The following is a 26,148-nucleotide window of genomic DNA, read 5'->3' as shown; positions in this document are numbered from 1 at the left end:
CCATACCACCTCAGCAGTGCCACAGGCTGATTGTCTCCATGCCACACCACACTGATGCAGTGATTCATGCAAAAGGAGGCCCAACCAAGTATTGAGTACATACATATGAACATACTTTCCAGAAGGCCAACAATTCACTAAAAATGTTTTTTTTATTGGTCTTATGAAGTATTCTAATTTGTTGAGATAGTGAATTGGTGGGTTTTTGTGAAATGTGAGCCAAAATCATCACAATTAAAAGAACCAAAGATTTAAACTACTTCAGTCTGTGTGCACTGAATTTATTTAATACACGAGTTTCACAATTTGAGTTGAATTACTGAAATAAATGAACTTTTCCACGACATTCTAATTTATTGAGATGCACCTGTATATATATATATATATATAAAAAATATTTATATATATATTTTTTTTTAAGGCCTACCTGTAGGTGGCTGTCTGGAGGGTAATGGTCGGGCGAAGTTGCTTTGCCCTCCACGAGGTTCACTGTAAGTCCCTCTATGAGTGTCAGCTGTCACTGGCGTGCTCCAAGTAGATCCACGACCACCCTCACGACGAGGGTAGTTACCTAAAACAAACAAATTATTTTATATATTGTGTCATGGATTCCATCAGCCACATATAGGAGTAGTACGGAGTATATATGTGCCAAGTCAAACATATATGTGTACCAGCAAGCAGAACACTCTTGGGGGCTGGTGGAGTGAAGAAGCGTGTGTGACTCTGGAAGCCCCTCCCTCTGTTTCCTCCAGTAAACAAGCCTCTAGTCGGTGGCTTGGCTCCTCCTCCTTTTGGTGGGCGTTTGGGCAGGGCTAGGTCAGTGGGCTGACCCACGTCCTTGTATTCTGCAGCAAGGAAATCATCAACATGCATGGATGGAGGCCGACTGGTGTTCTGCTTGCGCTGACGGAAAATGTCATGCGGTCGAGAGAGCTGGCCAAACGCACCACGCCCCCGACCCCGAGGGGCTGGCATGAAATGAGCTCGTTTCGCAGGCTGCACATAGTCTGAATTCCCACTGCAAATGAAGAAAATGATTTGTAGTTGTATACATTCAAGGTAAAGTAGTAATCTCTGACTAGAATGGTACAACACGTTGTGTACCTGGACGTGATGAAGGTCTCATGTTTGTGTTTGCCCAGTCTGAAGCCTTTGGGTGGTTTGCTGTGTCCTGGGGAAGCAGGTTCACTGAGGAACGAACGTTCTAACTCCGCCTTCAGGTCCAAGTCTGGGCAACACTGCTGGGCCAGTGCAACTATGTCTACTTTCACCTGCAACACATACATTAACAATTCTCACATGAACAACTTCACGTAACAAGCAATTAATACTTTTTTTTTTAATTAATTTATAATCCAGACTCAACAAAATGAACAGACTCCATAATGAATAATGATTCTAAAACTTCTGTAAACAAGGAAAACAAAAATGTGTTACCTTAAAATTTTTTGTTTTTGTTTGATCATATATTTAAATCACAAATACATTTATTGCTCCTGCAAACACACGTCGGTCTCACCATATCAACATCTGTCTCCATCTCATCTGACTGGAATGGAGAGAACCACAGGGCCTTTAACTGCTCATCCAGAACATCCGAGAGTACAAAAACCGTCCTGAAAGTAGATTGGGGGGGGGGGGGGGGGGGGTTAATTTAACTAAATGAAAATGAGACTACTAGTTGAAATAAGTTTAATTTTTTTATATTTTTATTTCAGTTAAAGTTTATTTCAAGTAATACATTTTTTTAACGGTTTTAGTTAACTACAAAACCCTGGTCACACACATAATTACTCTCGGTGTCTGTACTACCTGTGGTTGAACTGTGTCTGGAGGGGCTCTGGTGCAGGTAGAGTGGGCTCTGTTTCAGGCTCTGCATTAGCTGGGGCATCTCCAGAACTTTCAATAATCTGTCGCAGTCCAGCCACATTCTCGAGCAGAGTCTCTAAAGACTCATCCTCCTTACAGAGCTTCTGCACAAATGGGAAAATGAGAGAGAAGGTCAGGCTATAGGGCACAGCTTAATTATGATATATAACCTAAACTGCCACATGTACCATAATGTGTTTCTCCAGTTCTGATAACGGATGCTCCCCTGAGTCCTCCTTCCACTGCAGCAGCTGCTTCATGTCACTTACACTAAGAGCCAAAGAGCGACTGTCTATGTCTTCATCCTATGTAGCATAAAGAATATGCATTAGCATATACATGCATACATGCACAAAAAAAAGCACTGAGTCTGTTGTCGGCCTACCATATTTTCATTGTTCACAATCTGTCTCAAAAAGTCAAAGAGGGCTGAAAGGAGCTCAGTTAACTCTTTGTTAAAGGATGTGGTTTCCCTGCGGATCAGAGAGGAAATGGCCGAGCTGTTTCTCTTCAGAGAGCTGCAACACAAACACAAGAATCTTTCATTTTGCTGTAAAGAAGGGTAGGGATGCTCCGATAATTATTGGAGCATCCAGATTAACCAACAGATAGAAATTCATATACTATTTTATCTAAATAAAAAAGAAAACACTAAAAAATAAACTAAATTATTTTACATTCTACAAGTGAATTTAGGCCTTAATATTATAATGTAAAGTAAAATAAAATGGATATTGATTAAGAGATAAAAAAAAAAAAGATTATATTTATCTGTTAAAAAAAAATGTAAAAGTAAAAATAGGATTTCAAAAAAAGATTAAATTTAACTGTGTTCAAAAATTATTTTACACAAATGTAAAAACAAATACACTGTGCACCCTTAAATAAGCAAAAATGCCATCAAACACATTGTGATACCTTTTCAGGTGATAGAGACCGTAGTCGTGCTCAGTGAGAAACATCATGGTTCGCAGACAAGTGAGCTGGAGCGTGTAGCTGCTGTGTGTATTTCCCAACACTTCCAGCATCCCGTCACATATGCACGTCATCATGTCTCTGGTCGGCAGTGCGTTGGCCAGCTGCTCTGCCTCAGACACTGAGGCTTCACCCGAGCCGCTCACAACCAGTGACACATCCTGGTCACATAGTGACTGAAGGATGGAAGCTGTCAATTCAGCGTTCTGCTGTGCTGACAGCGCAGCATCTGCAGGTAGGACAAGCATGGCAACCAGCGAGGGAAAAAGGTCTGACAGTTTGTCCTCCACTTTCCCATCACTCCGGCCCTCATTGCGTGCAGATCCACCCAGTAGAGCCAACATGGCTGATTTGCAAGCCCGTTGAGATGCCAGCGAGTCGAGGAGGGCTAGTAACCTTATCAAGCGTGAGCCAGCTGCCTCCCTAAGCACACAACAAACAGACCATTTGAGCTGTCTGAAGCAAGAGTCTTCCAACAAGAGGCCTACAGCTGTACTACAGGGAGTCTGCCAATTATGTAGCACATTTAGCATATTCGAATTACAATTCCAAAATTCCGAAAAAATTTTTTTATGTAATATAATTTTATTTTAATTTTTTTAGGAATTCATTTTAGAATACTTCATATATTTATAACTACAAATAATTGTATAAATTTTTTTATAACAATTATATTAGAAATATATGAGTGCGTGTAAAAAAAATAAATAAAATAAAATAAAATAAAGTATACATATTTGTCATTTTTAAAAATGCTAACATGCTATAATGTGTGCTACCACACATATTCTTTCCACTCAGTTATGTTGTAATAATGAAATGTTATTTTAACAACATATTTTCTTTATTGTTCTTGTTGTTTCTTTGTCGTTGTTATAATGACAATTATCTCGTTAACATTACTTTTTTTTCTCATAATAATGACATGTTTTCCCGTTATAGAAAATATTGTTACATTATGCGAGCGTGTCGCCTCGCCACAGTCCTGAGATAAACGAGGATCTGCTCGCTGCTGAAGTTACTGCAGGAGGGATAATAGAAATAGCCTACACCGTTTTAAATGTATTTTAATGTTATTGTTTTTATTGTAGCGGCATGTAGGATTAATCTCCAATCTTTCTACAATATAATGCTATCCAATAATTGCACTCAGACTTGGAGGATATGACTCGTTTAAAATGATCAGATTAAACCAGTTATTTTTGAATAATCGACTCTGGGCTTGGAACATTTATTTATTTTGAATGACTCTGATTTAACACTAAGCAATACGAACATTTCTGGTCATTTGATTTTCTACTTGAAAAGAGAAATGACAAATGGTTTAATTATTATTATTTCGTTTTGTTTGAGAACTGAAAATTAAGCTAGATTTTTAGAATTTTTTGCTCATGGGTTAAAAAAAAAAAAAAAAAGAGCTCATGCTTTATTATTTTTCACACGCATGGACGGCCCTGAAATGCCACTTTTCCAACTCAACCTGTCTTTACTCTCTGTCCCATCACGCAGAATAAGAGTTAATCGAATGTAGCCTCGTTCACATAATGTAACGATATATAATATCTTCTATAAAGGGAAAAACATATGCTTTTAATGACATATGTCATTATTACGAGAAAAATGATGTTGTTTAAACAAGATAATTGTCGTTTTAACGACATACCTCATTATTACGAGAAAATGTAATTTTAATGAGAAAAAGATGTCGTTTTAATGACATAAAATCTTGTTATTACGAGAAAATATGTAATTTTAATGAGATAATTATGTCGTTTTACCAACATAACATCTCAATAAGAAAAAAATTAGTTTTAAGTGGAAAGAATTATATGTGTGTGGCAGCAATGCATCACTGCACAAATGTGTGTGTTCATGTGTATAAATACATAATTTTTCTTGAAATCTTATTAAAACAAATCCACAAGCTATGAACAAATTGTCCTTAATGTGATGAATGTCTTACTGTTGCATTTCCTCCTGCAGCTGCTCCAGCAATGTCCTCATAACCAGAGTCGCAGTGGGCGCAGCAAGATCACAGAGCTGTATGCACAAGCGGCGGAGCATGGAGAGTAGCGGCGGACAGCTGCTGACACATACGCACCTCAGCACTTCCTGTAATACTTGAGCCTGAGCATGTAAGTGCACACTCCACAACTTTCGTGTGTTCATTGCAACCCCGACGCCTTGCACGGATAGTGCCTAAGAGAGAAAGACGGGGATGGAAAGAGTAAATTAAACTATTTTCTATAAATATTTTTTGTTAATTAACAAAACAGTTATAGACGCATACATTTGCTGCCTACGTTTTGAAACCATCCTCATGTTAGTAGTTTTGTCAAAATATGTCTAAAATGGTCTAGTCAGGCAGCTCACAAGGGTTTGGATCAGAGCTCCTGTATGTGGCATAATCAGCGGCAAGCAGTGACAGGTAAGTGTAGCCGCATATGTGTGTTCAGTACCTGAGTGGTCTGCATGGGCAGAGGTAGAGGAAGCAGTTCTGACAGCAGACTAAGGCTGCTGTAGATGTTCTCTGGAGCAGCCAGTATAGAGTTCAGCACTTCCTTCAACATCAGAGACCAGCTGTTTCCAGCCACAGTCTCCTCTGAACCCGTCTCCTGTTCACTAACTGCATGTGTGAATGTTAACAGTATCTCAGTCACGTCTCCCTGAATACGCAGCTCCTCTGCATCCAGCCGACCGGTTGTTGGGGTGGAGCAAAGGATCTTGTGAAGGGCGACACAGACTGAGGGCACACGCACGTCACGGAACTCACAGGTTCCCCCGCACAGCAGCTCTTTCAGCATGGCTCGGATGAGTCTCAGCGAGCAGGAGGCCACTGACAGCATCATGAGTCTTTGCGCTATGTGGCCCATTGGACCATGTAGTCGCCATGGCAGCAGCAGCAGTGATGTAAGCTTCTGGAGGACTTTAATAAACGTGTCCATGCCCTCTGCACTGAAGAGGGCTATGATGGCCTGGTTCCACTTCAAGTCCTTCTGCTGACCTGCAGATACACAATGAGTCATGTCAGGACACATAAGCTAATATTTTTATTGGTAATAATCAATAGATTTTAGTAGGGACTTCTATTTCTGAAAATATCACAGTTAGGGGATTTATAACGAGGGGTTCCCTGCATTATTACAGCAAAGCGCGTGATTACAGTACTAAGCCGCTGCAATGGAGCAGCTCTAATTAAATTAAAGATGATGTACCATACTGCAAAAAAACTAACTTGTAAAATACATTTTAATGGGCATAATTAAGTGTGAAAATAACCGAAGGATATACAGTCAAACCAAAAATTATTCAGAGACCAGATATAATTTTTGACTAGTGGGTGCAGGACACTATAGTTAATTTATGTAAGTGACAAAAGCAAAATAAAGTAAACTGTGACAAATTATACCCAAAAATTCTTCATACAGTGGACTACCAGTAAAACTGATACAAATTTGGGACCAAAAATTATTCAGACTGAGAGTGGGAAAAAAATGGAAGTTCAGGTTTGCATGAACCTAGATGACAGCATGCTCAGGGGCCAGTTGCACCAGCTGGACGTACACCCGGTTGTAAGACTAGGCTAGACGTAAAATGCGCTTTAAGTCGTGCGTAGAATTTATACCCGTTGCACCATCTCGGCGTAGTGCTACGTCTAAGACTAAATCTTACGCCTAGTCAGAGGTAGGTGTAAAGTCATGATTTGCTCAGACATTATTTGTTTTTAGGATTCATGTCTGTTAGATAATTATTACTGCAGACGTGACCTGTAATGTTTATGGTCTTTTTGGGCAGGATAAGTGATATCAATCACGAAGCTCGGTGTAGACTATAGCCTACCACACTGCCGACAGTAATTGAATACAAAATATATTTCTGTACAGCATGTAATAATTATGCAGTAAAACATTACATATGAACTAGGATTATTAAAAGAAACTATTTGACATCTTGCTTGGAAGGACAGTGTAAATGCTTGGAAATATTTCACGTCTTTAATTCCATTCATTATTTGTAGCGTGCCTGCCATTCAATAATCACAATAAGTTTTGTGCTTTATTACTTTTAATCAGAAATAAATGATTAGCTTTCAAATTCTGTGAATTTTATCACAAAATACAAACTATAAACGTGTTTTTTTAAGACGCCAGTAAAACACAAAATGTCACGTAAAGTCACATATACCTCAGGAAAGACATTCATTGTACATAAACTTGATAGTCAGCTATAAAAAAATAACTCTAGAGAAAAGCATTGCATTACATTTATTATATTTTACTTAACCTTGAAGAAATCTGCCATGGGAATGTGCAGGGAGACTTCAGATATTAAAACGCAGACTTGTTAGGAAATGTTTACTCAATGAAATCATGGCGGGGTGGCTTCACTTGTTATGATGTCTTGAGCAATTCAGTTCTATAGGCCTATTAGTAGTTGTAGCCATTGCGGCGTGAACGTCGTCTCAGCTATATCTATAACTGCAGGAGAATGTGCTGGCATGGACGCGCATTGTATACGCCGGGCGTAGTTGCGCATGACCGTAGTTTCAGTTGGTGCAACAGGTATAAATATTTATCGTAAAGCTGGACGTCGCAAAGCCCAGCGTAGGGCTTACACCCAACTTTTTTACTTCTAGCTGGTGCAACCGGCCCCAGGAGACTACAGGCTGTCATTAAGGCTAAGGGTTGCCCGACGAAGTATTGATAGTTGTGTAAATACTGTCATACTAATAATTTTTGGTTGATTGTAATCCATTACATACCTTTCTATCAAAGTTATCTAACATTATCAAGCTGAATTTGTTCTGACAGTTTAACTCTGAGTTCTTGTCATATTTTATTACCATTTTCTAAACTATAGCGAATAAACTGTGAGAAATGTTGAAGGTGTCTGAATAAATTTTGGTTTGACTGTATCTGTTTGATAAATGAAGTTAACCAACTAACATTATACATGCTCTTGGTTTCTGTACCCAATATTTAAAAAATTTACAAATGCAATAAAATATCGGTATCGATACTCGGCAAGTATTGGTATCAGCAAGTACCAAAAATAAGTATCAGTATCAGGCGAGTACTGGAAAAAGTGGTATTGGTGCATCCCATTTTTAGCAGTTGATACCAGTACTAATTTGAGAGAATGCAGCAAAGCAAATACGCTACTGAACTTTTTTAATTCATTTAAATATTTTTTAACATTTTAAAATAGCTTTAATTTATTTCTCAAAACATAAATTACAGGTTTTATATTTATATTAAATACTGTAAATACATAATTTATTTCTTGGTTCTTTACTAAGCAAGAAATAAAGAAAAACAATTATATTTATCTTGTAAATATTTATGTTGGATTAATTTTAACAATATAATAAACAATGAGTAATGTTAGGTGCATTTATACTGCAAAGCCTAGATAGATCTGATATTTTGACATTTGTCTTTTTTGTCTGTTTAGTATCTAGTTAAGACAAGCAAAGTTAAAAAGTAAGGCTTATAGTATGTCTGCATGTACCTGGCACAGTAGTTGGAGGGCAGGCAACATGGCACAATACTCTGAGAGCAGTTACAAGACCCACCCCATCTGCTGTCATCAAGTTCTCCAGATTCTGACAAAAGAAACAGCAAAACTTAGATGCAACGCCATAATAATGCATGATGTCTGTATCAAGGTGTGACCCAATCCTACAAAAATGGCATTTGAGCATACAGTTTAATATAAGTTTATTGCCACATCAGTTTCACAGGCTATTTCATGGCAAATATTATACATTAGAAAAACAATATAGTAGTACACACCACAAAATACAATAAAAAACAAATTCAATTATAAATCAAAGTATTGCACATAAAATTCTACAAAAGGTTCTTTAAATTTACTTTTGAAAGAAATTGTAAAAGTTATTCTGGGTCCATCTTATAAAACAAGTCCTTAAGACTTTGTCCTGGTAATAATATCTCATGACATTAAATATTGGGCAGACCAAAGGCACATGTTTCACCATCAAGTGAGTCCTGCAATATTGACATTTTGGTGCTTCTTCACCTATCAATAAATGCCCATGAGTTCATCTACAGTCGTATGTCCAATACGTATGTCATGCTTGGATTTAAAAGAATAAATATATATTCTTCCTACAACTGAATTTATTTCAAAAGTTTGTTATTTTGACATTCTTTCCATTCTGCTTGCCATTTCTCCAATATGTATCTGTTGATTACTGGCTTCACATCAGAAGGCGGGATTTGGCATTAATTTACATTATCTGTAAGAGATTGTTTTGCAGCTATGTCAGCTTGTTTGTTTCCAATAATTCCACTACGTCCTGGAATCCAGCAGAAAACTATTTCATAATTGAGTCTCCGCAACTGATTTGCTTTGATGAATATGTCAACAATTACTGGATGACTTGTTTTCAAAGACTCCAGTGCTTGCAAACAGGATTTTGAGTCATTGAACACTATGAAGTTTCTTTATTTACATTTTCAATATGATCCAGAGCAAGTAATAGCGCTTGGGCTTCTGCTGTAAAGATGGAACAGTAGTCTGGGATACGAAAGCCATAATGTTGATGGCCACTTACTATTGCTGCAGATACATGGTTATCCATTTTTGATCCATCAGTGTATATAGGATTATGACTGGGGAAAAAAGCTTCTTATGTCAAAAACATGTTGACGATATATATATATATATATACGGGCAGTTTCACTCTTCTTATTGCAGGTCAAGTCCAAATTGATATAACTTTTCCATACTCCAAGGTGGAACTGGACAAAGGAGATTCTGGTTTAGGAGGTCAAGGTTTTTATGGCCAAAATTTTTTATATGTGGTCTGATGCGCATTCCAAAGGGTGTAATATAGCTAGGTCTGGCTTCATATAGATGCATATATTGTGGGGTAAAGACGGAATTATTAGCCGGATTGTGTAAATTTGTCTTTATCTTAATTGCATATTGAAGTAATAATTTCAAGCGTCTGAACTGAAGAGAGGTTTCATTTGCTTCTGTGTATAGCCTTTGTACTGGAGAGGTCCTGAAAGCTCCTTAGGCAAGTCTCAATCCTTGGCTTTTGAGCATATGAGTGTTTTGTTTTATAGCTAACTGTAAGAGATCATCAAAGTGGGTTCTTATTCTTGTTGAAACTTGAACCATCAGTGCCCTAATTTCTTGATCAATGCCTAACACAAAAGGCATACATGTTGTAACTTATCGTCTGTAATCTTAAACCCTCTAAAATGTGGTTATGTGGTTGATAACCTCACCTGCTTTATGCAGTCAATAAGCGTAGGAATGCCACTGATATCAAAATGCAATTTTTCAAGTGGCTCCAACCACTTAGACAGCTCTGAAAAACACATTTAATCATAGAGGTCAGATGTGAAAGCACTGAAAGATTAAAGTGTTTGGTGGGCTGCAAAATAATAGTAGGCTAACCTTGAAGCTTGGCATTGTTTTCATCAGCTTTGCAAACATTAAGTAATGGAGCAGCATAGTGCTCCATCATCCGGAGATCACCTGACGTCTGAATCACCAGCAGTACAAGCATACAGGCATAGTTATATGTAACAGACTTCCTTGCTTTTCCTTCCCTGTAAGAGAGAGTGAGAGGAAGACCGCAAGAGAACGAGAGAGAGAGAGAGAGAACAAGTCATTTAAGAAGATATAGTACATTTAAATGAAAATTAATATGGAGCGCCTCAGGGTTCTATATTTGGCCAATTTGCATTTACTAACATCCTATCTACATGGTGTCAATGAACATTCGACACAAATTCTATCATATTCTTATTTGTCATTAAATATATTGTCAAAATATACTCTCTGACAGATCAGACATTTTTAAAACCCTGTTTATGTACAACAGGTGTATTAGAATATTCTCACCCTTGGCCCTCTTTGGCATGGAACTCTACCAGGTTGACCAGACAGCTGAGGTTATTATCCAAGCTAAAAGCATGCGCGACAGCATTTCGGCCTGTGCTGCTAAAGCTAATGAGATACAGGCTGTGAAGGGTTGCCAAAACATCTGGATTATCACCATCTTCAAGCTCTGCCCCGTTCAGCTCAGCAACACCCTGGAGTGCATGTAGAGTCTGCATAAGCCACACCCAAAAACCATCATCCATCGAACCCTCTCCACCGGCAGGAGTATCTTCACCCTCACCCTCTGAAAGGGGCGTCAGCGGAGCCAAGTGAGAGGGTGGAGTCAGGTGAGTAAGGGGTGTGAGGAGACGAAGCAGCAAATTGGTGGGTTCGTGTTGGCTAAGGAGGAAGAGGAGACCCTGCTGAGACTGTGACAGGAAACGCATCAGTTCTCTGAGAGCCTGCAGGACTCCGATGTTGGCACATGTAGCCGGATACGACAGGACAACTGTCAGGGATTCCAGAAGGTGACAAGCATGCATGTATCTGTCAAAAAATAAAATGCAATAATTAAAGAGATGCTAAATATTTGAACAAAAAGGGTAAATAATATAGTTCTCCATATAATAACTTTACTATAATATAATATATATATATATATATATATATAATATATATATAGTTCTTCTATAATAGAGTCCTCCACATTGACAACTGATATATTAAAAATGATTATATTTAAACTAAATATTAATTAATATTGACCATACATAATAGGAGCCACACATTTTCATTGCAAATAAACAAGGCATCAGTTTTGTAGCCATATGGTACTGACCTGTACAATGTTGGATAGGGATCATCGCGTTCTGGTGGCCCAGTGATCCGGGCATTGGTGGGAAAAGCTTTCCCAGGAGGCTGTACCATACAGTGAGGTGCTGTCTCCAGCAGGTGGAGCAGTTCTTCCAGGAGACCTTGCAGCCTTTCCAGGTCACCTTCTGACAAAGAGGCAGATTCCAGCAAGATTCCAGCAATGTCCACTGGGCTTTCCCGCTCTACCTCATGGGTTTCCCTCTCTCTCTCATTTCCTTCCCTCTCATTGCTTTCTCGTTCTCTCTCGCTCTCACTACCCTCTCGCTCACCAACCTCCCCCACTTTAGAATGGCGTTCAGCCCAAATGCTGGCTGTCCTCTGCAGGTCAGTCAAAACCTCATAAAAATGTCCCTTATGTAAAATGGCTGCGCCTGCTGTTGCGACACGCACAGTCTGGTCCAATAGAAACAAATCCAGCAGACGCTGGTACCCACTCTTTCCATCATTGTCATGGTGACGGTCTCTGAGCAGGGCCTCGATACCCTGTGGCTCACTGATGATGCTGTCGAGGGAACGCAGCACGTTGAGTTTCAGAGTGGATGAAACGTGTTCTGCAAACAGCAAGCCTAGGAGGCTGTCAACAATCCCTTTCTCCAGCAGATTCTGCACAGCTTGGGCACCACAGTCGGCCAAGGCAGAGGCCAGTTTGGTTCCAGCTTTGAGCTGGCGTAAGTTCAGCGCTATGGGCTGTGCCAGGGCAAAGTCCAAATTAACAGCTTCACAGCTCCAGTCGACCAACTGTTTCAACTTCTCACAAAGCCCATCAGGGTCCTTAATAGACAGGAAGCTCATCCCTTTTAGTAGAAAGGCAGGGATCTCCTCTAAGGCAGTTACCCAGCCTGCCCCTCGCTCTGCCCCCTGCCCCTCTCCCCAGGCATCCAACAGTTCTGAGAGTTTAACTGCAGACTCCGCCCACACGGAGCTTGAGTCCTGGATGTCTACCGTTTTCAGGTGTTTTAGCTCTGCATCATAGCGGGTGATGTGTGGAGGCGTGAAGTGCTGGAGGGGTCGGAGTTCACGCTCGTATGGATCATACTGAACAGTCGGTAGTGATGCAAGATCCTCAGATGTATAGTCCAGGTCAAAGGCAGGCAGCTTGAAAGCCCCACTCTCCAAATCCTCCTCGTCACTGGATATCTGCTCATATCCATCATCACCTGCATATAAAACCAGAACACTTCACACACAGAAAACAGAACATCTGATACATTGTTACTGGCTCAGCAAATCAAGCAAGTTCAGTCTTGACCTCAAACTCTGTTGAAATGTTTAATTAAGTTGGGCGTCTTTGCAAATCAGAGTATAAACAAGACTACATTGGTTTTTTTGTATGTCACTGAATTCTGCAGATTTTCTCTTTTCATTAAGGGCCAATATTTGCAAATGGCAATTGTTTAGTCCTTTTATGAGAATATTAGGGCTGTCAATAGATAATTTTTTTTTAATCTAATTAATCACACCCCTTTTCTGTGATTAATCGCGATTAATCGCACACTTCATGAAATTAAGCATAGACCATTTATCTTGTTTCAAATGTTTATTTTGTCATCATTTGCTATATCCAGCAAAGTAAACCAAAAGATTGAAGGGTGATTCTCAAAAATCTGTATTTTCTGCAAGCTTTTTTCAAGATAAATTTAGATGTCTTTACAAAAAAGGACACTTAGAAACTCCAAAAGGACACCAAAGAACCAAATGATATAAGGAGCCCATATAAGCACATATGAAAGAAAAACAAATCTGAATTTTAGTATGTGTACAGTGCAACAGCAAAGAGCTTTTTTACATTTTAGAGAAGTCAAGTTGCGATACCGAACAGGACCACATGGAGATGCCAAAAAGAAACTAAACCAACCGCCTGCTGACTGCATATATCTACTACAGTACACGGATCCATTCAGTATAACTAAACACAGCAACATAAACATGACAAATCAAAACATTATCGTGAATGTGTGTGGAAACAACGTGAATGTACAGAAATGTCTGTGCCAGTGCATAAATACAATGTGCGAGCAGTGTGTCAAGAGCAATCATACACGCATTATTATAACGGACTCACGCGTGCTTACTGTATGACTCCTGTACGCCACCGCAATCGTCTTAACCTTGATTGCAGTCTTCATCCATCAAAACTTTACTAGCGAGGTTATTCAGTCGAGAAAACGTTTGCGTCTCATCTGGCCATACAGCGGTGAGATTTGTTGACAATCCGTTCAGTCTGTACTTCACACAGCGCGTGTGACGTGTGAGGGCTCGCGCTCTTCAGAGATGATCTCAGAATATGACAGAGCTCGTGTTTAAAAGCGAAACACACGAATGAATAATTCACTGAAAACGCAACGCAAGTCTCTGTTCTCTCTGCAATCTCTGATGTAATCAGCCTGGTTTCCATTATATTAGCACTGTTTTGGATGGATTGTTTTAATGCATTCGCTTACCGGATCATTGGACTGAAAACTTTCCCGGAGTTTAGCAGCTTAAAATGATCTAATCGCAAGCAGAGTAGCAAAATTGGGTTAGAATGGAAATTGTGCTTCAGTAATTTTGTATTTATTGCAAAATTGACATCACCCTCATGTCATTTCAAACCCGTAATACCTTCGTTCATCTTCGGAACACAAATTAAGATATTTTTTATGGAATCAGAGCTGTCTGACCCTCCATAGACAGCAATACAACTGAAATGTTCCCAAGTCCAGAGACGTAGCAAGAAGATCGGTAAAATAATCCATGTGACATCAGGGGTTCAAACATAATTTTACGAAGCTACGAGAATTCTTTTTGTGCACAAAAGAAAAAAAAAAAAAAAACTTTATTCAACAATTCGTCTCCTCCGTGTTACCCTAGCGCCATTTTGGATTATATCCGCTGGACGTAAACAGAGTATTCTGTTCTGTTTCAGCTGCGTCACGCCGGATAGGTTTCCTAAGTTGCTGTGATTTGATCTGAATGAAAACAACGTATCCGCATAGATAAGTAAAAATAAGTAAATAAATAATATTTTTTCCCAGAGCACCTAGTTTATTCACCCTCACAGCACAGCAACTCCTCACCTTCTCCATCTTCATCCGTCACTTCATCACCCACTTCATCTTCATCATCTTCCACGCCCTCACTTCCCTCGGACCGCACATCCTCATCCTCCTCATCATCAGCCGGACCCTCGTCATCCTCCTCCTCTGCGTCCGAGAAATTCTCATCAGCAGGAAGAGACCCTCGCTCAGGTGAGACAGGCTCCAGGTAATCATCACCTTTTTCTGTGTTCTCCACCTTTACTAGACCTAAAGCACAGACAATACAGTGAAGGTCAGTGCTTGGAACTACTTTTTCAGTTTAAGAAATGCAATAATAAATTTAATAATAATAATAATTAATGCTAAATAATATATAATTTAGGTTGCATTGAAAAACTGGAATTATTTAAACAATATTAAAATAAATTGTGACATAAATGAAGAAATAAGATTGTCTGAAAATTAAAATTTTTAATTTCTCTCAAATTATTATGCTAATAATCTCTCATAGTTGAGGTATACCTATGATGAAAATTACAGGCCTCTCTCATCTTTTTAAGTGGGAGAACTTGCACAATTGGTGGCTGACTAAATACTTTTTTGCCCCACTGTATATATAATACTTAATCTTTTCCACACAGACATACATTGACCAGGTGCAGGTAGTGCCTCCTCGTCATCATCGTCTGGAGGTGGTGGTCCTGGTGGGGTCCGTGGCCCTCTGGGTTGTGGTCTGGGTGGGCTGCCGTTAAACTGTTCTTCATTCTCCCACTCTGCAATAGATTGACACACTCGCATTTAATGTTTCACATAATGACATAACATTATATATTTGTGTATATACTGTTTGTGCTGACCAGGCTTAATGATCCTCTTGGATCCCAGCTGCTGCTGTTGGGGAAGAGGGGGAGGAGGAGGTGGCGGAGAGTCCCGCTCGTGGCTGTGGGGGCGCTCTGCTGTGCCATACACTGCCACCGTCAGGCATGTGTACCATCCACGCAGTACCAACCCATCTGTGTTTATCTTCAATAACACAAAGACAAAATTAAAATTAGGACATGGCCTGAGACTCTGAGAGGGGAGGAGCAAAAAACTCACTCAGTCCAAAACAAATGAAGGCTGATTTGTTTACAAGTCACGTGAGTGCAGGAGCTGACAGTTTTAGTCATTGCAGAGGCATGTGCAAATACATTGTGGATTTGAGAAAATGCTTTTCAAGTATTCATAGAGCTGAAGAAAGCTGCTGTCAGCAGTTTTGGAGAAACCACAAACATATTGGTGCATATGTGTGAGCTTTACACAGAAATTTGATGCTGGGCTGAAACAAGGGGGTCTCTTACCTTCCCGTTAGGCCTGAAGATGATTGATTTGTTCTCATCGTACTCGAGGCTAGAGTGAAAAAAAACACCAACATCAGTGATTCAAACAATCAAAAGAGTACATGCATCTATTCAGCTATAGATTTGTGAGACAGCGCACTGTATTTCTGTCCAACACAGGTGTGCATGCGTATGTGTGAGTTTATTTAGTACCTGCCCAGCCTGTCAAACACCGGGGCATTGGGTTTGGACACATTGTTGAAGAACAGGTCCAACTGGAATGCGTGAGGGGCCGTTTCCCTGAAGATTCACAGGAAGGGGCATTGTAACCGTCAAAACTCAAACCTGAAACCCCTATTTGCCATCAGCAGCCACTTTTGGTCTAATCAAATTTCATGTAAATCGGTAAGCCTGCAGGAATAATTTTAATAGCCCTCCTTTTTCAGTACAAATTTATTGTTAAATATTCAACATGATAATTTTAAAAGGATAGAATGAAAAAAATGTTTTATATAGTGTCCTATAAAAACAAACTTCCCTTTTCTCTCATTGTTCTCTTAACAGGTATGGAGACAAGAAGGATGAGGGATGAGATCATGGGAAAAGCTGAGAGTGGTCAGAGAATAGGGGGTGTGGTGAATCTGTTTTTAAAGAATGAACAATAGCGACCACAGAAACCTTTTCCAATTTCCTCAAATGTCCTCCAGGCACTTCACTTCTGAGGATACCACAGTATTACTCATGTCCTATTGTGCACAACAGAAGCACTAGGACAGGTTGTACACACTTTAAACATGGTAGAAGCACTGTTAACTGTCATAAAATGTGCAGTGAAAATTAGGGATGCACAAAATTACATCTTTTCAATCAGTGGGTAGTCTGAACCAGCTCTTTGGTCTTGGCCATGGTGGAGTTTGGAGTGTGACTGTTTGAGGTTGTGGACAGATGTCTTTTATACTGATAACGAGTTCAAACAGATGCCTTTAATACAGGTAACGGGTGGAGGACAGAGGAGCCTCTTAAAGAAGGAGTTACAGGTCTGTGAGAGCCAGAAATCTTGCTTGTTTGTAGGTGACCAAATACTTATTTTACCGAGGAATTTACCAATTAATTCTTTAAAAATCCTACAATATGATTTTCTGGATTTATTTTTATCATTTTGTCTCTCATAGTTGAGGTATACCTATGATGAAAATTACAGGCCTCTCTCACCTTTTTAAGTGGGAGAACTTGCACAATTGGTGGCTGACTAAATACTTTTTTGCCCCACTGTATATACACTACAGTTTGAAAAGTTTTTTATGTTTGAAAGAAATTAATACTTTTACTCAGCAAGGATGCATTACATTGTTCAAAAGTGACAGTGAAGACATTTATAATGTTATAAAATATTTTTTAACTCAAATGAATTCTGTTCATTTTAACCTTCTATTTTTAAAGAATTCTGAAAACAGCACTAAAAATAAATAAATAAAAAAAAGGCACTAAAAAATATAAACTGCTAGAAATAAAAAGCTGCCTTCTCTAAATGACTAGTTGGTTGTTGGATGACCAGTGAACCATCCTAACCCAAGAATGGTTATGCAATGTGGATGGCACATACCAATACGTAGTGCCTATGTAGAGGGATTCAGTAGTAGTTGTGTGATTCTTTAGAGACCATTTGATTTCTCGCTGTACTTTTAGACAAGACACGGAGTGTGTGTGTGTGTGTGTGTGTGTGTGTGAGAGTGTTTCCTCACCCAAATGCTCTGCTGTCAGGCAAGTTGCTGTGTGCTTTGATGCCAGGGGGAATGACTCGCACTTCTGTGATCAAGACACCGTAAGGAAACCGCACAACATCCACATTTGTCAACTTGTAAGAAGACAGACACAGAAAAATGTTATGAAGCTTACTCATCAAGACAAGAATAAATGTTATCACAGACAGACTGATACAAGGGCCAGATTTCTCATACACACACCCTGACTGAGCAGCCAACCAGAAAAACAGTCCGGCTTATTCATCTGTTAAAGTCTTGGAATTAAGATTCCTATGGTTCAAGGTATTTGGAAACACAAAAGCATTCTCTGAAGTTCTTATTGAATCTAAAAATGGCTGAACGGTGTATACAGTCCTTTCCTCAACAAACTGTCATAGGCCTGTCCAACCTGTTTCTACAGAGCTGTTGGAATACACCTGTGGGGTGGCAGATCACTGCAACAATACAAAAGCACTCACCAACCACATAGGCTACATACATACACACCCTAACAAGACAAATTCCAGGACGAGAGATCTGTTTCCAGCCTTCACTAACAGGATACTATGTAAAACACTGGAATGAGGAGAAATGCATGTGAAGAGATTCTCAGATAAAAAAAAATAAAATAAAAAAAAACACACAATAACAGTTGCTTCTCAACCTAAGATCCTAGTATAAAAAAACAGCACTGAATCAAAGATTTTTATGCCTTGTGGTACTCTTTATTTTCAACTTTGTGATTGATTTGTTAGCAATCTAAAAAATTATTAGCCATATTCCGGCCTAGGATCAGGCCGTTTGATTTTTTAAAATTGGTTTTATTTCTGTGAGATTTACAATGTACTATGATAAAATAGTTGTGAGGTCATACTCTCTGTGAAAATGCAATTATTTTCAGATGGGTATAACTATTGGAAGTAGGGCTGCACGATAAATCGCATTTGATATTTAATGCACATCTTGCCAGTAAAGCCGGTTCTGTAATCAGCGGTAAATCTCTATCACGTGCGTGCTTTCACATTAAGCAGCATTTACTATACAGAGCCGTTGTTCACTGACAAGCTGCACAAAAAATCGTGTGATTATGAACGTGGTTTTGCGCAGCTTGTCAGTGAACAACGGCTCTGTGTAGTAAATGCTGCTCAATGTAAAAGCACGCATGTGATGGAGATTTACCACTGATTACAGAACCGGCTTTACTGACAAGATGCGCATTAAATATCAAATGCGATTTATCGTGCAGCCCTACTTCCAATAGTTATACCCACAAGATTATTTTAATCCATGTCAAGTAATCAGTTAAGAACTAAAATTAGCTTTTTATAGTTACTCAATTCTATTTTGTAAGCTTATGAGGCTGTATCTCTCATACGTTGAGCACATTTATTTAGACAGATGAATGTACCGAATGGATGTGCTGTCAACATTTAGTCACGATTACAAGTTTCCACTTGCTCTTGGGCTAAATTTCTGGAAGATACGATGATCAGACAACTCTCAACAAATAAAGCTGATAAATCAGAAGTGACTGATCATGAAAAGCACAGCAGAAACAATCAGGCTGACTAAGAAATTACATTTAGCATTACATCATGTGCATATCAATGAATCCCCTGTAGTGCCATCTCCTGTTGTGCCCTTACATCACAATTTAAAACTTTTCACTTGTAAATGGTGCTTGATCAGTGCATATTTCTCTCCCGATTCAGAATAGACAACCTTTTCACTGAAGAAAGTAATATTATGGATGGACGACTTGTATTTTAGCTGGAAGCAACAATTTGAAGTTTTAATGATTAATCTGTTAATTACTAACATGCAGCTATTCACTTAACTGGAGTCGTGTGAATTACTTGTGGATTATTGTGAAGCATTTATCAGCTTTTTGAACTCTCATTCTGGCGGCACCCATTCACTGTTTAGAGCAGGGGTGTCAAACTCAATTTCTGGAGGGCCGTAACCCTGCAGAGTTTTGTTCCAACCCTACTCCAACACACATACCATGTAGTTTTCATATAAGCCAGAAGGACTTGATTAGTTTGATCAGGTGTGTTTAACTAGGGTTGAATCTAAACTCTGCAGGGCTCTAGCCCTCCAGGAATACCCCTGGTATAGAGGATCCACTGGCGAGCAAGTGACACAATGCTACATTTCTTCAAATCTGATCCAATGAAAGAAAAAAAATCATGTATATGGTGGATGGCTGGAAGGGGATTCAAATTTTTTTTTTTAGCAAATTTTCATTTTTAAGTGAACTATTTCTTTATCAGTACAGAATGTACATTATCACAGAACAACAAAACTTTCAAACATCCAAGCTGTTAAATAAGAGCTCTAGCTAAACGATACATTAAATATAGGAGGGTTACTGATTTTTTTATTGACCCCAACTCCACACACTTAACCCCTGGCTACCTCTGTAAAGGTCTATAGATAACAGACAGATCAACTTGTTAACATGCACATGCGATGCGGTCACAAAAACATGAACCATGAGCTCATCTGAGCACCGGGGGCGTAACTGAACAAGCACTGGTTGATACGTTTACTACAATATATGAAAATGTTATTGTCAATAAATAAACGGTTTATCACAGTACATTCTGCTTGTTAATAGCAACTACACATACGCTGTCAACAACAATATAGCCACGAGTTTGCTTGCTCTGGGGAGCAACTTACACGTAACGTTAATACAATACCGTCAGGTTTGCTCTGCCATACAACATCTAACTTATAGTGGGTTAACGTAATTGTTTTAAATTTAGAATAACGGGTGTTATTATGAAATGTGAATATTATCTTTAATGAATTGAATATGTATGAATTACTGTGGCAATTAGCAAGCTAACTAACTGTTCACAGGCAGCGCTCAGTGCGTTATTACAATGGAATCTTTAAGAACGAGAAAAACATTTGAATGTCTATTAGACTTTAGTCTCTGTAACATGCGGTTAAAAGACACGGGTGAAGATGGAAAACTTCGCAAGCTTACCTCCGCACTTTGATGCTTGAACGTATCTAAAAAGAGCAGCTCCATTGCAGAATCCACCGCCATCTTTCTTGGTCACATTAGAACTTCCGGTAAAGGAAACACTTCCGGAGTTGAAGGCGTATGTCAGGGCTGCGTTCAGCCCCGACAAAAACGGTGTAAAACATTTTTTTAAACAGAAACGGTGATGCGTTGAACACCCTGTTCTGATGACGCAAGAGTTGCAATATATGTATTTATACCGATATGAAATCGGTATAAATACATGTTTAATACTGCAAAATACGCTCGATGGTACAGTCACTGCCCTTGCCCTCCAGAACAAAGGAGAACATCCCAATCAAATGAAGGGATTTGTGGAAACTGTGGTTCCTAATTATTGTGATCCAACATTTGCCTCGCATTTCAGGATGAAAAGACAAACATTTCAGGTGAAGGATAATCCACTTCTTACCTCCGAGACTGTGTTATGATCTATATGACCTTATTATTTTTATTGTGAGTATTAGGCTTATCATTATTGCTGATCACTGTTGTTGTGCTATGATATTGTAATATTTACCATTATATAATCAGAGGAGTATAGAAAAGTTTATGAAAGTGTCACTCCATAATACAATAGCAAAATATATAAATATGTATAGTATTTTTATGTTACATTAATCAGTATTTAGCACACCTTCCTAAGGAAAGGATATGGACCAGAAGACATTGCAATTACTAAATGATATTTAGACAGACTTAAAGAAGTTCCAGTTCTATACTTGTGCCCTTATTATTTCAGTTATTTTGCCTTTAATGTAAATAAACATGTGCAAACAATATACTTGCTCTTGTGAATTTATTTGGATGTTGATTACATTGTGCGAGCTGTCTCTTTAATACCGTGTGGTTTACATACATGTTGCTGCTGATTGGGCTGACATGTTTGACACACCCACCAAACAAGAGAAAACGCATCTCAAACCCCGTTGCACACCGTTTCCAGGAAACATGTCGTTCAACCCGGAAAGCGTAGCAAAACGGTGCACACCAGTTTGAGCTTGAACTTGCCCCAGTTGTCGGTTGTGTTGTAGTTTCGGTAGAGTTTAGATATGGATATAGATACAAGCTGTTCTTTTTGTGGTGCCCCTAATGTAACTGATATTCATATCTTCTGGGATTGTCCTCACACAGTTATTTTGGATTGAATTTTCTAATCGCAATGTGCTCCCGGGTTTCTCTCTGTTTTTTAAGAATGTAATGTTCGGCTTCTTTAATACTCAAACAGATTAAAATAATGAATAGTCTACTTAATTATTAACCTACACTTCTTGCAAAATTTCATATTCACCGCAGTAAATTCACTCATCAAAATCCTTTATTATTATTTTTTAAAAAGAGGTTCAACGGTATATCCAGACTATTTTATCTTCCATATATAATATTAATATATATAATTTTTCGAAAATAATATATTTGGAGTTATTTGTTATTATTATTCAGAGTTTTAAAAAAACAACATTTTATTATACAAAATCTTCTCAAAGTAACTTTTCTTTTAGACATAAAATCAAACTTTGCTAGATTCATTTCAAATGTCAGTTTTATAAAGATTTTTATTTGCACACAAAGGATTATAGAATTACAAAGCATTACAAAGGCATTAAATCCTTGAGGGATTCATGCAAAGAAATGACAGAAAAGAAAAGACAAAGAAAGAAAATTACAAAAAAAGACAAAGAAATTCCAGTGTTGTTGAAAATAGGCAAACAATGGGTATTTTAAACTCAAATGTATAAGGAACATAATAATTTACAGATTAAAGTAATGCACCTTCGTTCTATTCAGGTTCTAAGAAAGTCCGAAAACATTGCTAAAGGGTAAAAAAAAGTACTCAAACTTAAAATAAACAATTGAATAATTGAAGGCCTTCAGTGATTTGCATTTTGTAACATTTAACAGGTCACAGTACTGCTGGAGGTGGTTGAGCAACTGTTCTTTACACAAATACTTTCTGTTTAAAGGGGTCATATGATGCGATTTCAATTTTTCCTTTCTCTTTGGAGTGTTACAAGCTCTTGGTGCATAAAGAAGATCTGTAAAGTTGAGACTAAAGTCTCAAATCCAAAGAGATATTCTTTATAAAAGTTAAGAGTCAGCCACGGCTACCTAAAATGGCTCGTTCTAACACGCCCCCACATATCTACGTCACGATGTGGGAAGATTTGCATAATGCCGCCCAAATGTTCACGCAAAGAAAGAAGGAGTAACTTTTATTCTCGCTGTAGTATTGTTGCTGCCGCCATGTCGTGAAGACGCTGTGTGCTTCATTGTGAAAGCGAAACTATTTTGTTTGGTCTTCCAAAAGAGGAGGATAACCGCTTCGTCATGCCTAGAGCTGATCCGTGCTGGTCGCTGAGGAAATACATCAACTTCGCGCTGTGGATCGCCTGATCGGCTTTCACCATGGACGAAGCAGAGTCCAGCCCGGGGTCGTCACATGTGGTTGCCGCAAGCCCGCGGGCCGCACCATTCTGAAGCCCGCCGGTCTCCGCCCACTCTAGCCTGCTGTGTGTGACGCTGTGTGTTTTGTTGTGAAAGCAAAGCTACTTTGTTTGGCCTTCCAAAAATGGACACGACTAGAAATCAGTGGTTAAGCTGTATTTACAACACTGTTCCAGAACAGTTCAACTCAAATATTCAGATGTGTGCAGCACATTTTATGGAGGACAATCACAATGCACTTAATTCCTGGCCAATCAGAGCACACCTCGCTTTTCAGAACGATGAGCTTTGTAAAAATCGACGCATTTCAGAAAGGCAGGGCATAGAGGAGAAACAATAATGTACAGTATGTGGAAAATAATGTGTTTTTTAACCTTAAACCTCATAAACACATTACATTACATCAAATACACAAAATAATGTTCTTTTTAGCAGCATCATATGACCCCTTTAAGACATAAAGCACTGAGGTTTGTTAATTATGGTCATACAAACAGATCTATATCTATCTATCTATCTATATGGTACAACAGATGTACACTCACTGTGTATGCCTATGTTTACCTGTGCTTTGTAACTGTCGATACATTGACATATAAAATTGTTATAGGCCTATAATGGTTCAGATACATTTTAAGTCTATCGATTTGTTTAGTATGGCTAATAGTTTAGTTACATAGACTACAATATTAAAACTACACTGAAAGGCCTTGCGTCATTTTACGTCCTGTTCGCGTTTGATGGCAGTTGACCAGGTGTTATTTTATTAGCAGACTGTGTAAACGTGTAATAAACAGATCCTGAATTCCCTCACATCATGTAGCACCAGCGCGTTTTCGGCATACCATGCCACGTCCTTGTTTCTCTGCAGCAGTAGGAGGGCTTTCGTTTGGGCAGGTATCTATTACCTGTGTCACGTGGGCGGTGGCCAGGTAGGGCGCACACAAAACCAGCGCGATCCAAGCAGCCATTGCGGAGCAGAGCCAAGGGTTTCGGACTTGTTTGCATCGATTCTCAGGCAATTAAAAGGCCACGAGACACATCAAGGCGAGTCCGAACCCGGCACTGATCTGTCCGTAGGTGTGGGGTCACTGGGCTCTTCGCTTTACTGTCACCTGGAGTTGATCTCTTGGGTTTTGCTTTTACTGTCGGGGTGGTGTGACAATAGATTTTTTTCCTTCTTAAAAATGACGGTTAATCCAGATTATCTGGTGCTTTTTTTCACCACCACATCTGGCGCAAGTGGGGACCAATTGGGATCAGATGAGAAGGAAATTGTACAGTTGGTTTGGCAAGTTGTGGATTTAGCGACTAAAAAGGTAATTTCATATTTCCCCATGAGGGTGCGTGCGCGCGTGTGTAGTAATTCTGGTGGAGGTTAGACGGAGAGGGAGTTTTACATTTATGTCAGATTTTTTTTTTTAAAGAAAAAATTACGAAGTCTAAGGTCAAATATTAAAATGTATTTATTTATTCAATTTCATCTATCTATCTACCTATTGGAGATGAGAGAGAGCAGATATGGCAGATATTTAAACAAAAATTAGTCAAAGTCAAATCGAAGGCTCTATCAATCTAAATCCATCTTCTTTTCCCCTGCTATTTATCAATTCATCCATCCATTTTATTTATTTGCCTATATAAATGTATATGTCTGAAGTGAGAATTCCTCTGCTTTCTACATTTAGGCTGGTCAGGTAAATGAATTGCTAGTCAAACCGGATCACATTGAGCTCTCTGAGGAGTGTCAGGAGGTGAGTGGACTCACCGAGGAGGCCTTGACAGAAGCTGAACCGCTTGAGGAGGCCATCGAACAGGTGATCTTTCTCATATTCTCATATAATCTGTGTTGACAGGATGGTATTTATCTTTTAGTGTGTCTGTTTAGAACTTTTGGTTCAAAATACATAAGTATGTTATTTTATAAATCTTTACACACTATTAAATACATTACTTAACAGCTTGTGGATTGATATTTGCATGAGCAACCTTGTGAGTGTGTATCAAAGGCCACATAAAAGTGGCATTTACTCAGAGGGTCCATGTGTGTGCAGTTGAATCAGAGGTTATGTGCAGAAGTGGACACAGGTGCAGGAAGCACCTTCTACCTCTGTACGGATGGACAGCTACACATTCGTCAAGTCCTCCATCCTGAAGCGTCCAGCAAGGTATCAAACTCTAAATACTGCAGCTGAGTGGGCGATATTTGTGAAAATATCGAAGTTTAGTTAAATAATTTGTAAGTGTAAATGTGTTGTCTTGACTGCTTACTTTTTGTGCTTTTCAGAATATTTTGTTGCCCGAGTGTTTTTTCTCATTCTTTGACCTCCGGAAAGAGTTCAAGAAAAAATTCCCATCAGAAGGGGAACTGAAAGACTTGAATCTTCAGGTCATGGCTGACTGTATCCTTAAAAGGCATGTCGAATATGATCTTTTGTGCATTTTTTGTAAATCTTAAATGGATTAGAGTATATTAATACTTTGACAACCAGTGTGAGGAAGTTGCATTTGAGTGTGTATGTGAGAGAACGATAGGCAACAGGGTGTTGGCTGCAGGATCCCAAGGTTTTGAAATGCAAATAGACTCACAATAGTGTGGGCTCAATTGAGCCAGCAAGAGAAAGCCAAGAGTGTTTAGCCAACAAGCTTAACCTGCCACACCTACGCTGTAACGTCTTAATACACACACACACACACACACACACACACACACACACAGAGACAAACACACAATGCAATAGCACAGCCCTCTGCACAGTAAGAAAGGTTAATCGAAAGTCATTCTCTCCATGTTTCTATTGTGCCTTTATGGAAGACTGCTGTGTATTTAACAGTCCTTGTGCGTTTATAAACCCTGTCCTAGTTGTTCCTTGCATCTTTACTGTGTCATTAAATGGTAATTATCACCAGTAACACTAAACACAGACGCTGTATTCCTTGACTGCGGTTGCGATCAGACCTAAATGTGGTTGTAGATTCTTCTCTTCATGCTTTCACTGCTCACA

At 38.9% G+C, this 26,148-nt stretch overlaps 2 protein-coding genes across 4 annotated transcripts in view; one reads left to right on the top strand and one right to left on the bottom strand.

Moving 5' to 3' along the window:
- The window catches only part of LOC107593674 (protein virilizer homolog), a 22,015-nt gene extending 1,241 nt beyond the window's left edge, over window positions 1-20,774 (bottom strand). Inside the window, exons 1-22 of one of the 2 annotated variants that reach the window (XM_016283517.1) lie at window positions 20,660-20,774; window positions 17,662-17,774; window positions 16,133-16,219; window positions 15,941-15,989; window positions 15,458-15,623; window positions 15,248-15,373; window positions 14,640-14,867; window positions 11,549-12,740; window positions 10,732-11,256; window positions 10,282-10,436; window positions 10,110-10,192; window positions 8,359-8,452; window positions 5,307-5,851; window positions 4,811-5,046; window positions 2,791-3,270; window positions 2,258-2,390; window positions 2,061-2,177; window positions 1,816-1,976; window positions 1,523-1,619; window positions 1,108-1,274; window positions 675-1,021; window positions 428-571 (exon numbers count right to left, since the gene is read on the bottom strand). In XM_016283517.1, coding sequence (XP_016139003.1) covers window positions 428-571; window positions 675-1,021; window positions 1,108-1,274; window positions 1,523-1,619; window positions 1,816-1,976; window positions 2,061-2,177; window positions 2,258-2,390; window positions 2,791-3,270; window positions 4,811-5,046; window positions 5,307-5,851; window positions 8,359-8,452; window positions 10,110-10,192; window positions 10,282-10,436; window positions 10,732-11,256; window positions 11,549-12,740; window positions 14,640-14,867; window positions 15,248-15,373; window positions 15,458-15,623; window positions 15,941-15,989; window positions 16,133-16,219; window positions 17,662-17,774; window positions 20,660-20,722 — 5,308 coding nt within the window. In that variant the 5' untranslated portion in view covers window positions 20,723-20,774. The remainder of the gene's footprint in view (window positions 1-427; window positions 572-674; window positions 1,022-1,107; window positions 1,275-1,522; window positions 1,620-1,815; window positions 1,977-2,060; window positions 2,178-2,257; window positions 2,391-2,790; window positions 3,271-4,810; window positions 5,047-5,306; window positions 5,852-8,358; window positions 8,453-10,109; window positions 10,193-10,281; window positions 10,437-10,731; window positions 11,257-11,548; window positions 12,741-14,639; window positions 14,868-15,247; window positions 15,374-15,457; window positions 15,624-15,940; window positions 15,990-16,132; window positions 16,220-17,661; window positions 17,775-20,659) is intronic. The other variant, XM_016283518.1, reaches the window with a different exon arrangement.
- Window positions 20,775-24,080: 3,306 nt separating this feature from the next.
- Window positions 24,081-26,148, top strand: part of LOC107593677 (epithelial splicing regulatory protein 1) — a 19,008-nt gene continuing 16,940 nt past the window's right edge. Inside the window, exons 1-4 of one of the 2 annotated variants that reach the window (XM_016283520.1) lie at window positions 24,081-24,462; window positions 24,832-24,960; window positions 25,198-25,311; window positions 25,431-25,545. In XM_016283520.1, coding sequence (XP_016139006.1) covers window positions 24,331-24,462; window positions 24,832-24,960; window positions 25,198-25,311; window positions 25,431-25,545 — 490 coding nt within the window. In that variant the 5' untranslated portion in view covers window positions 24,081-24,330. The remainder of the gene's footprint in view (window positions 24,463-24,831; window positions 24,961-25,197; window positions 25,312-25,430; window positions 25,546-26,148) is intronic. The other variant, XM_016283521.1, reaches the window with a different exon arrangement.

The sequence above is a fragment of the Sinocyclocheilus grahami genome, unplaced genomic scaffold, assembly GCF_001515645.1.
Source record: "Sinocyclocheilus grahami isolate Dianchi unplaced genomic scaffold, SAMN03320097.WGS_v1.1 scaffold175.1, whole genome shotgun sequence".
Lineage (NCBI taxonomy): Eukaryota > Metazoa > Chordata > Actinopteri > Cypriniformes > Cyprinidae > Sinocyclocheilus > Sinocyclocheilus grahami.
This window is presented reverse-complemented; position numbering and strand designations above follow the sequence as displayed.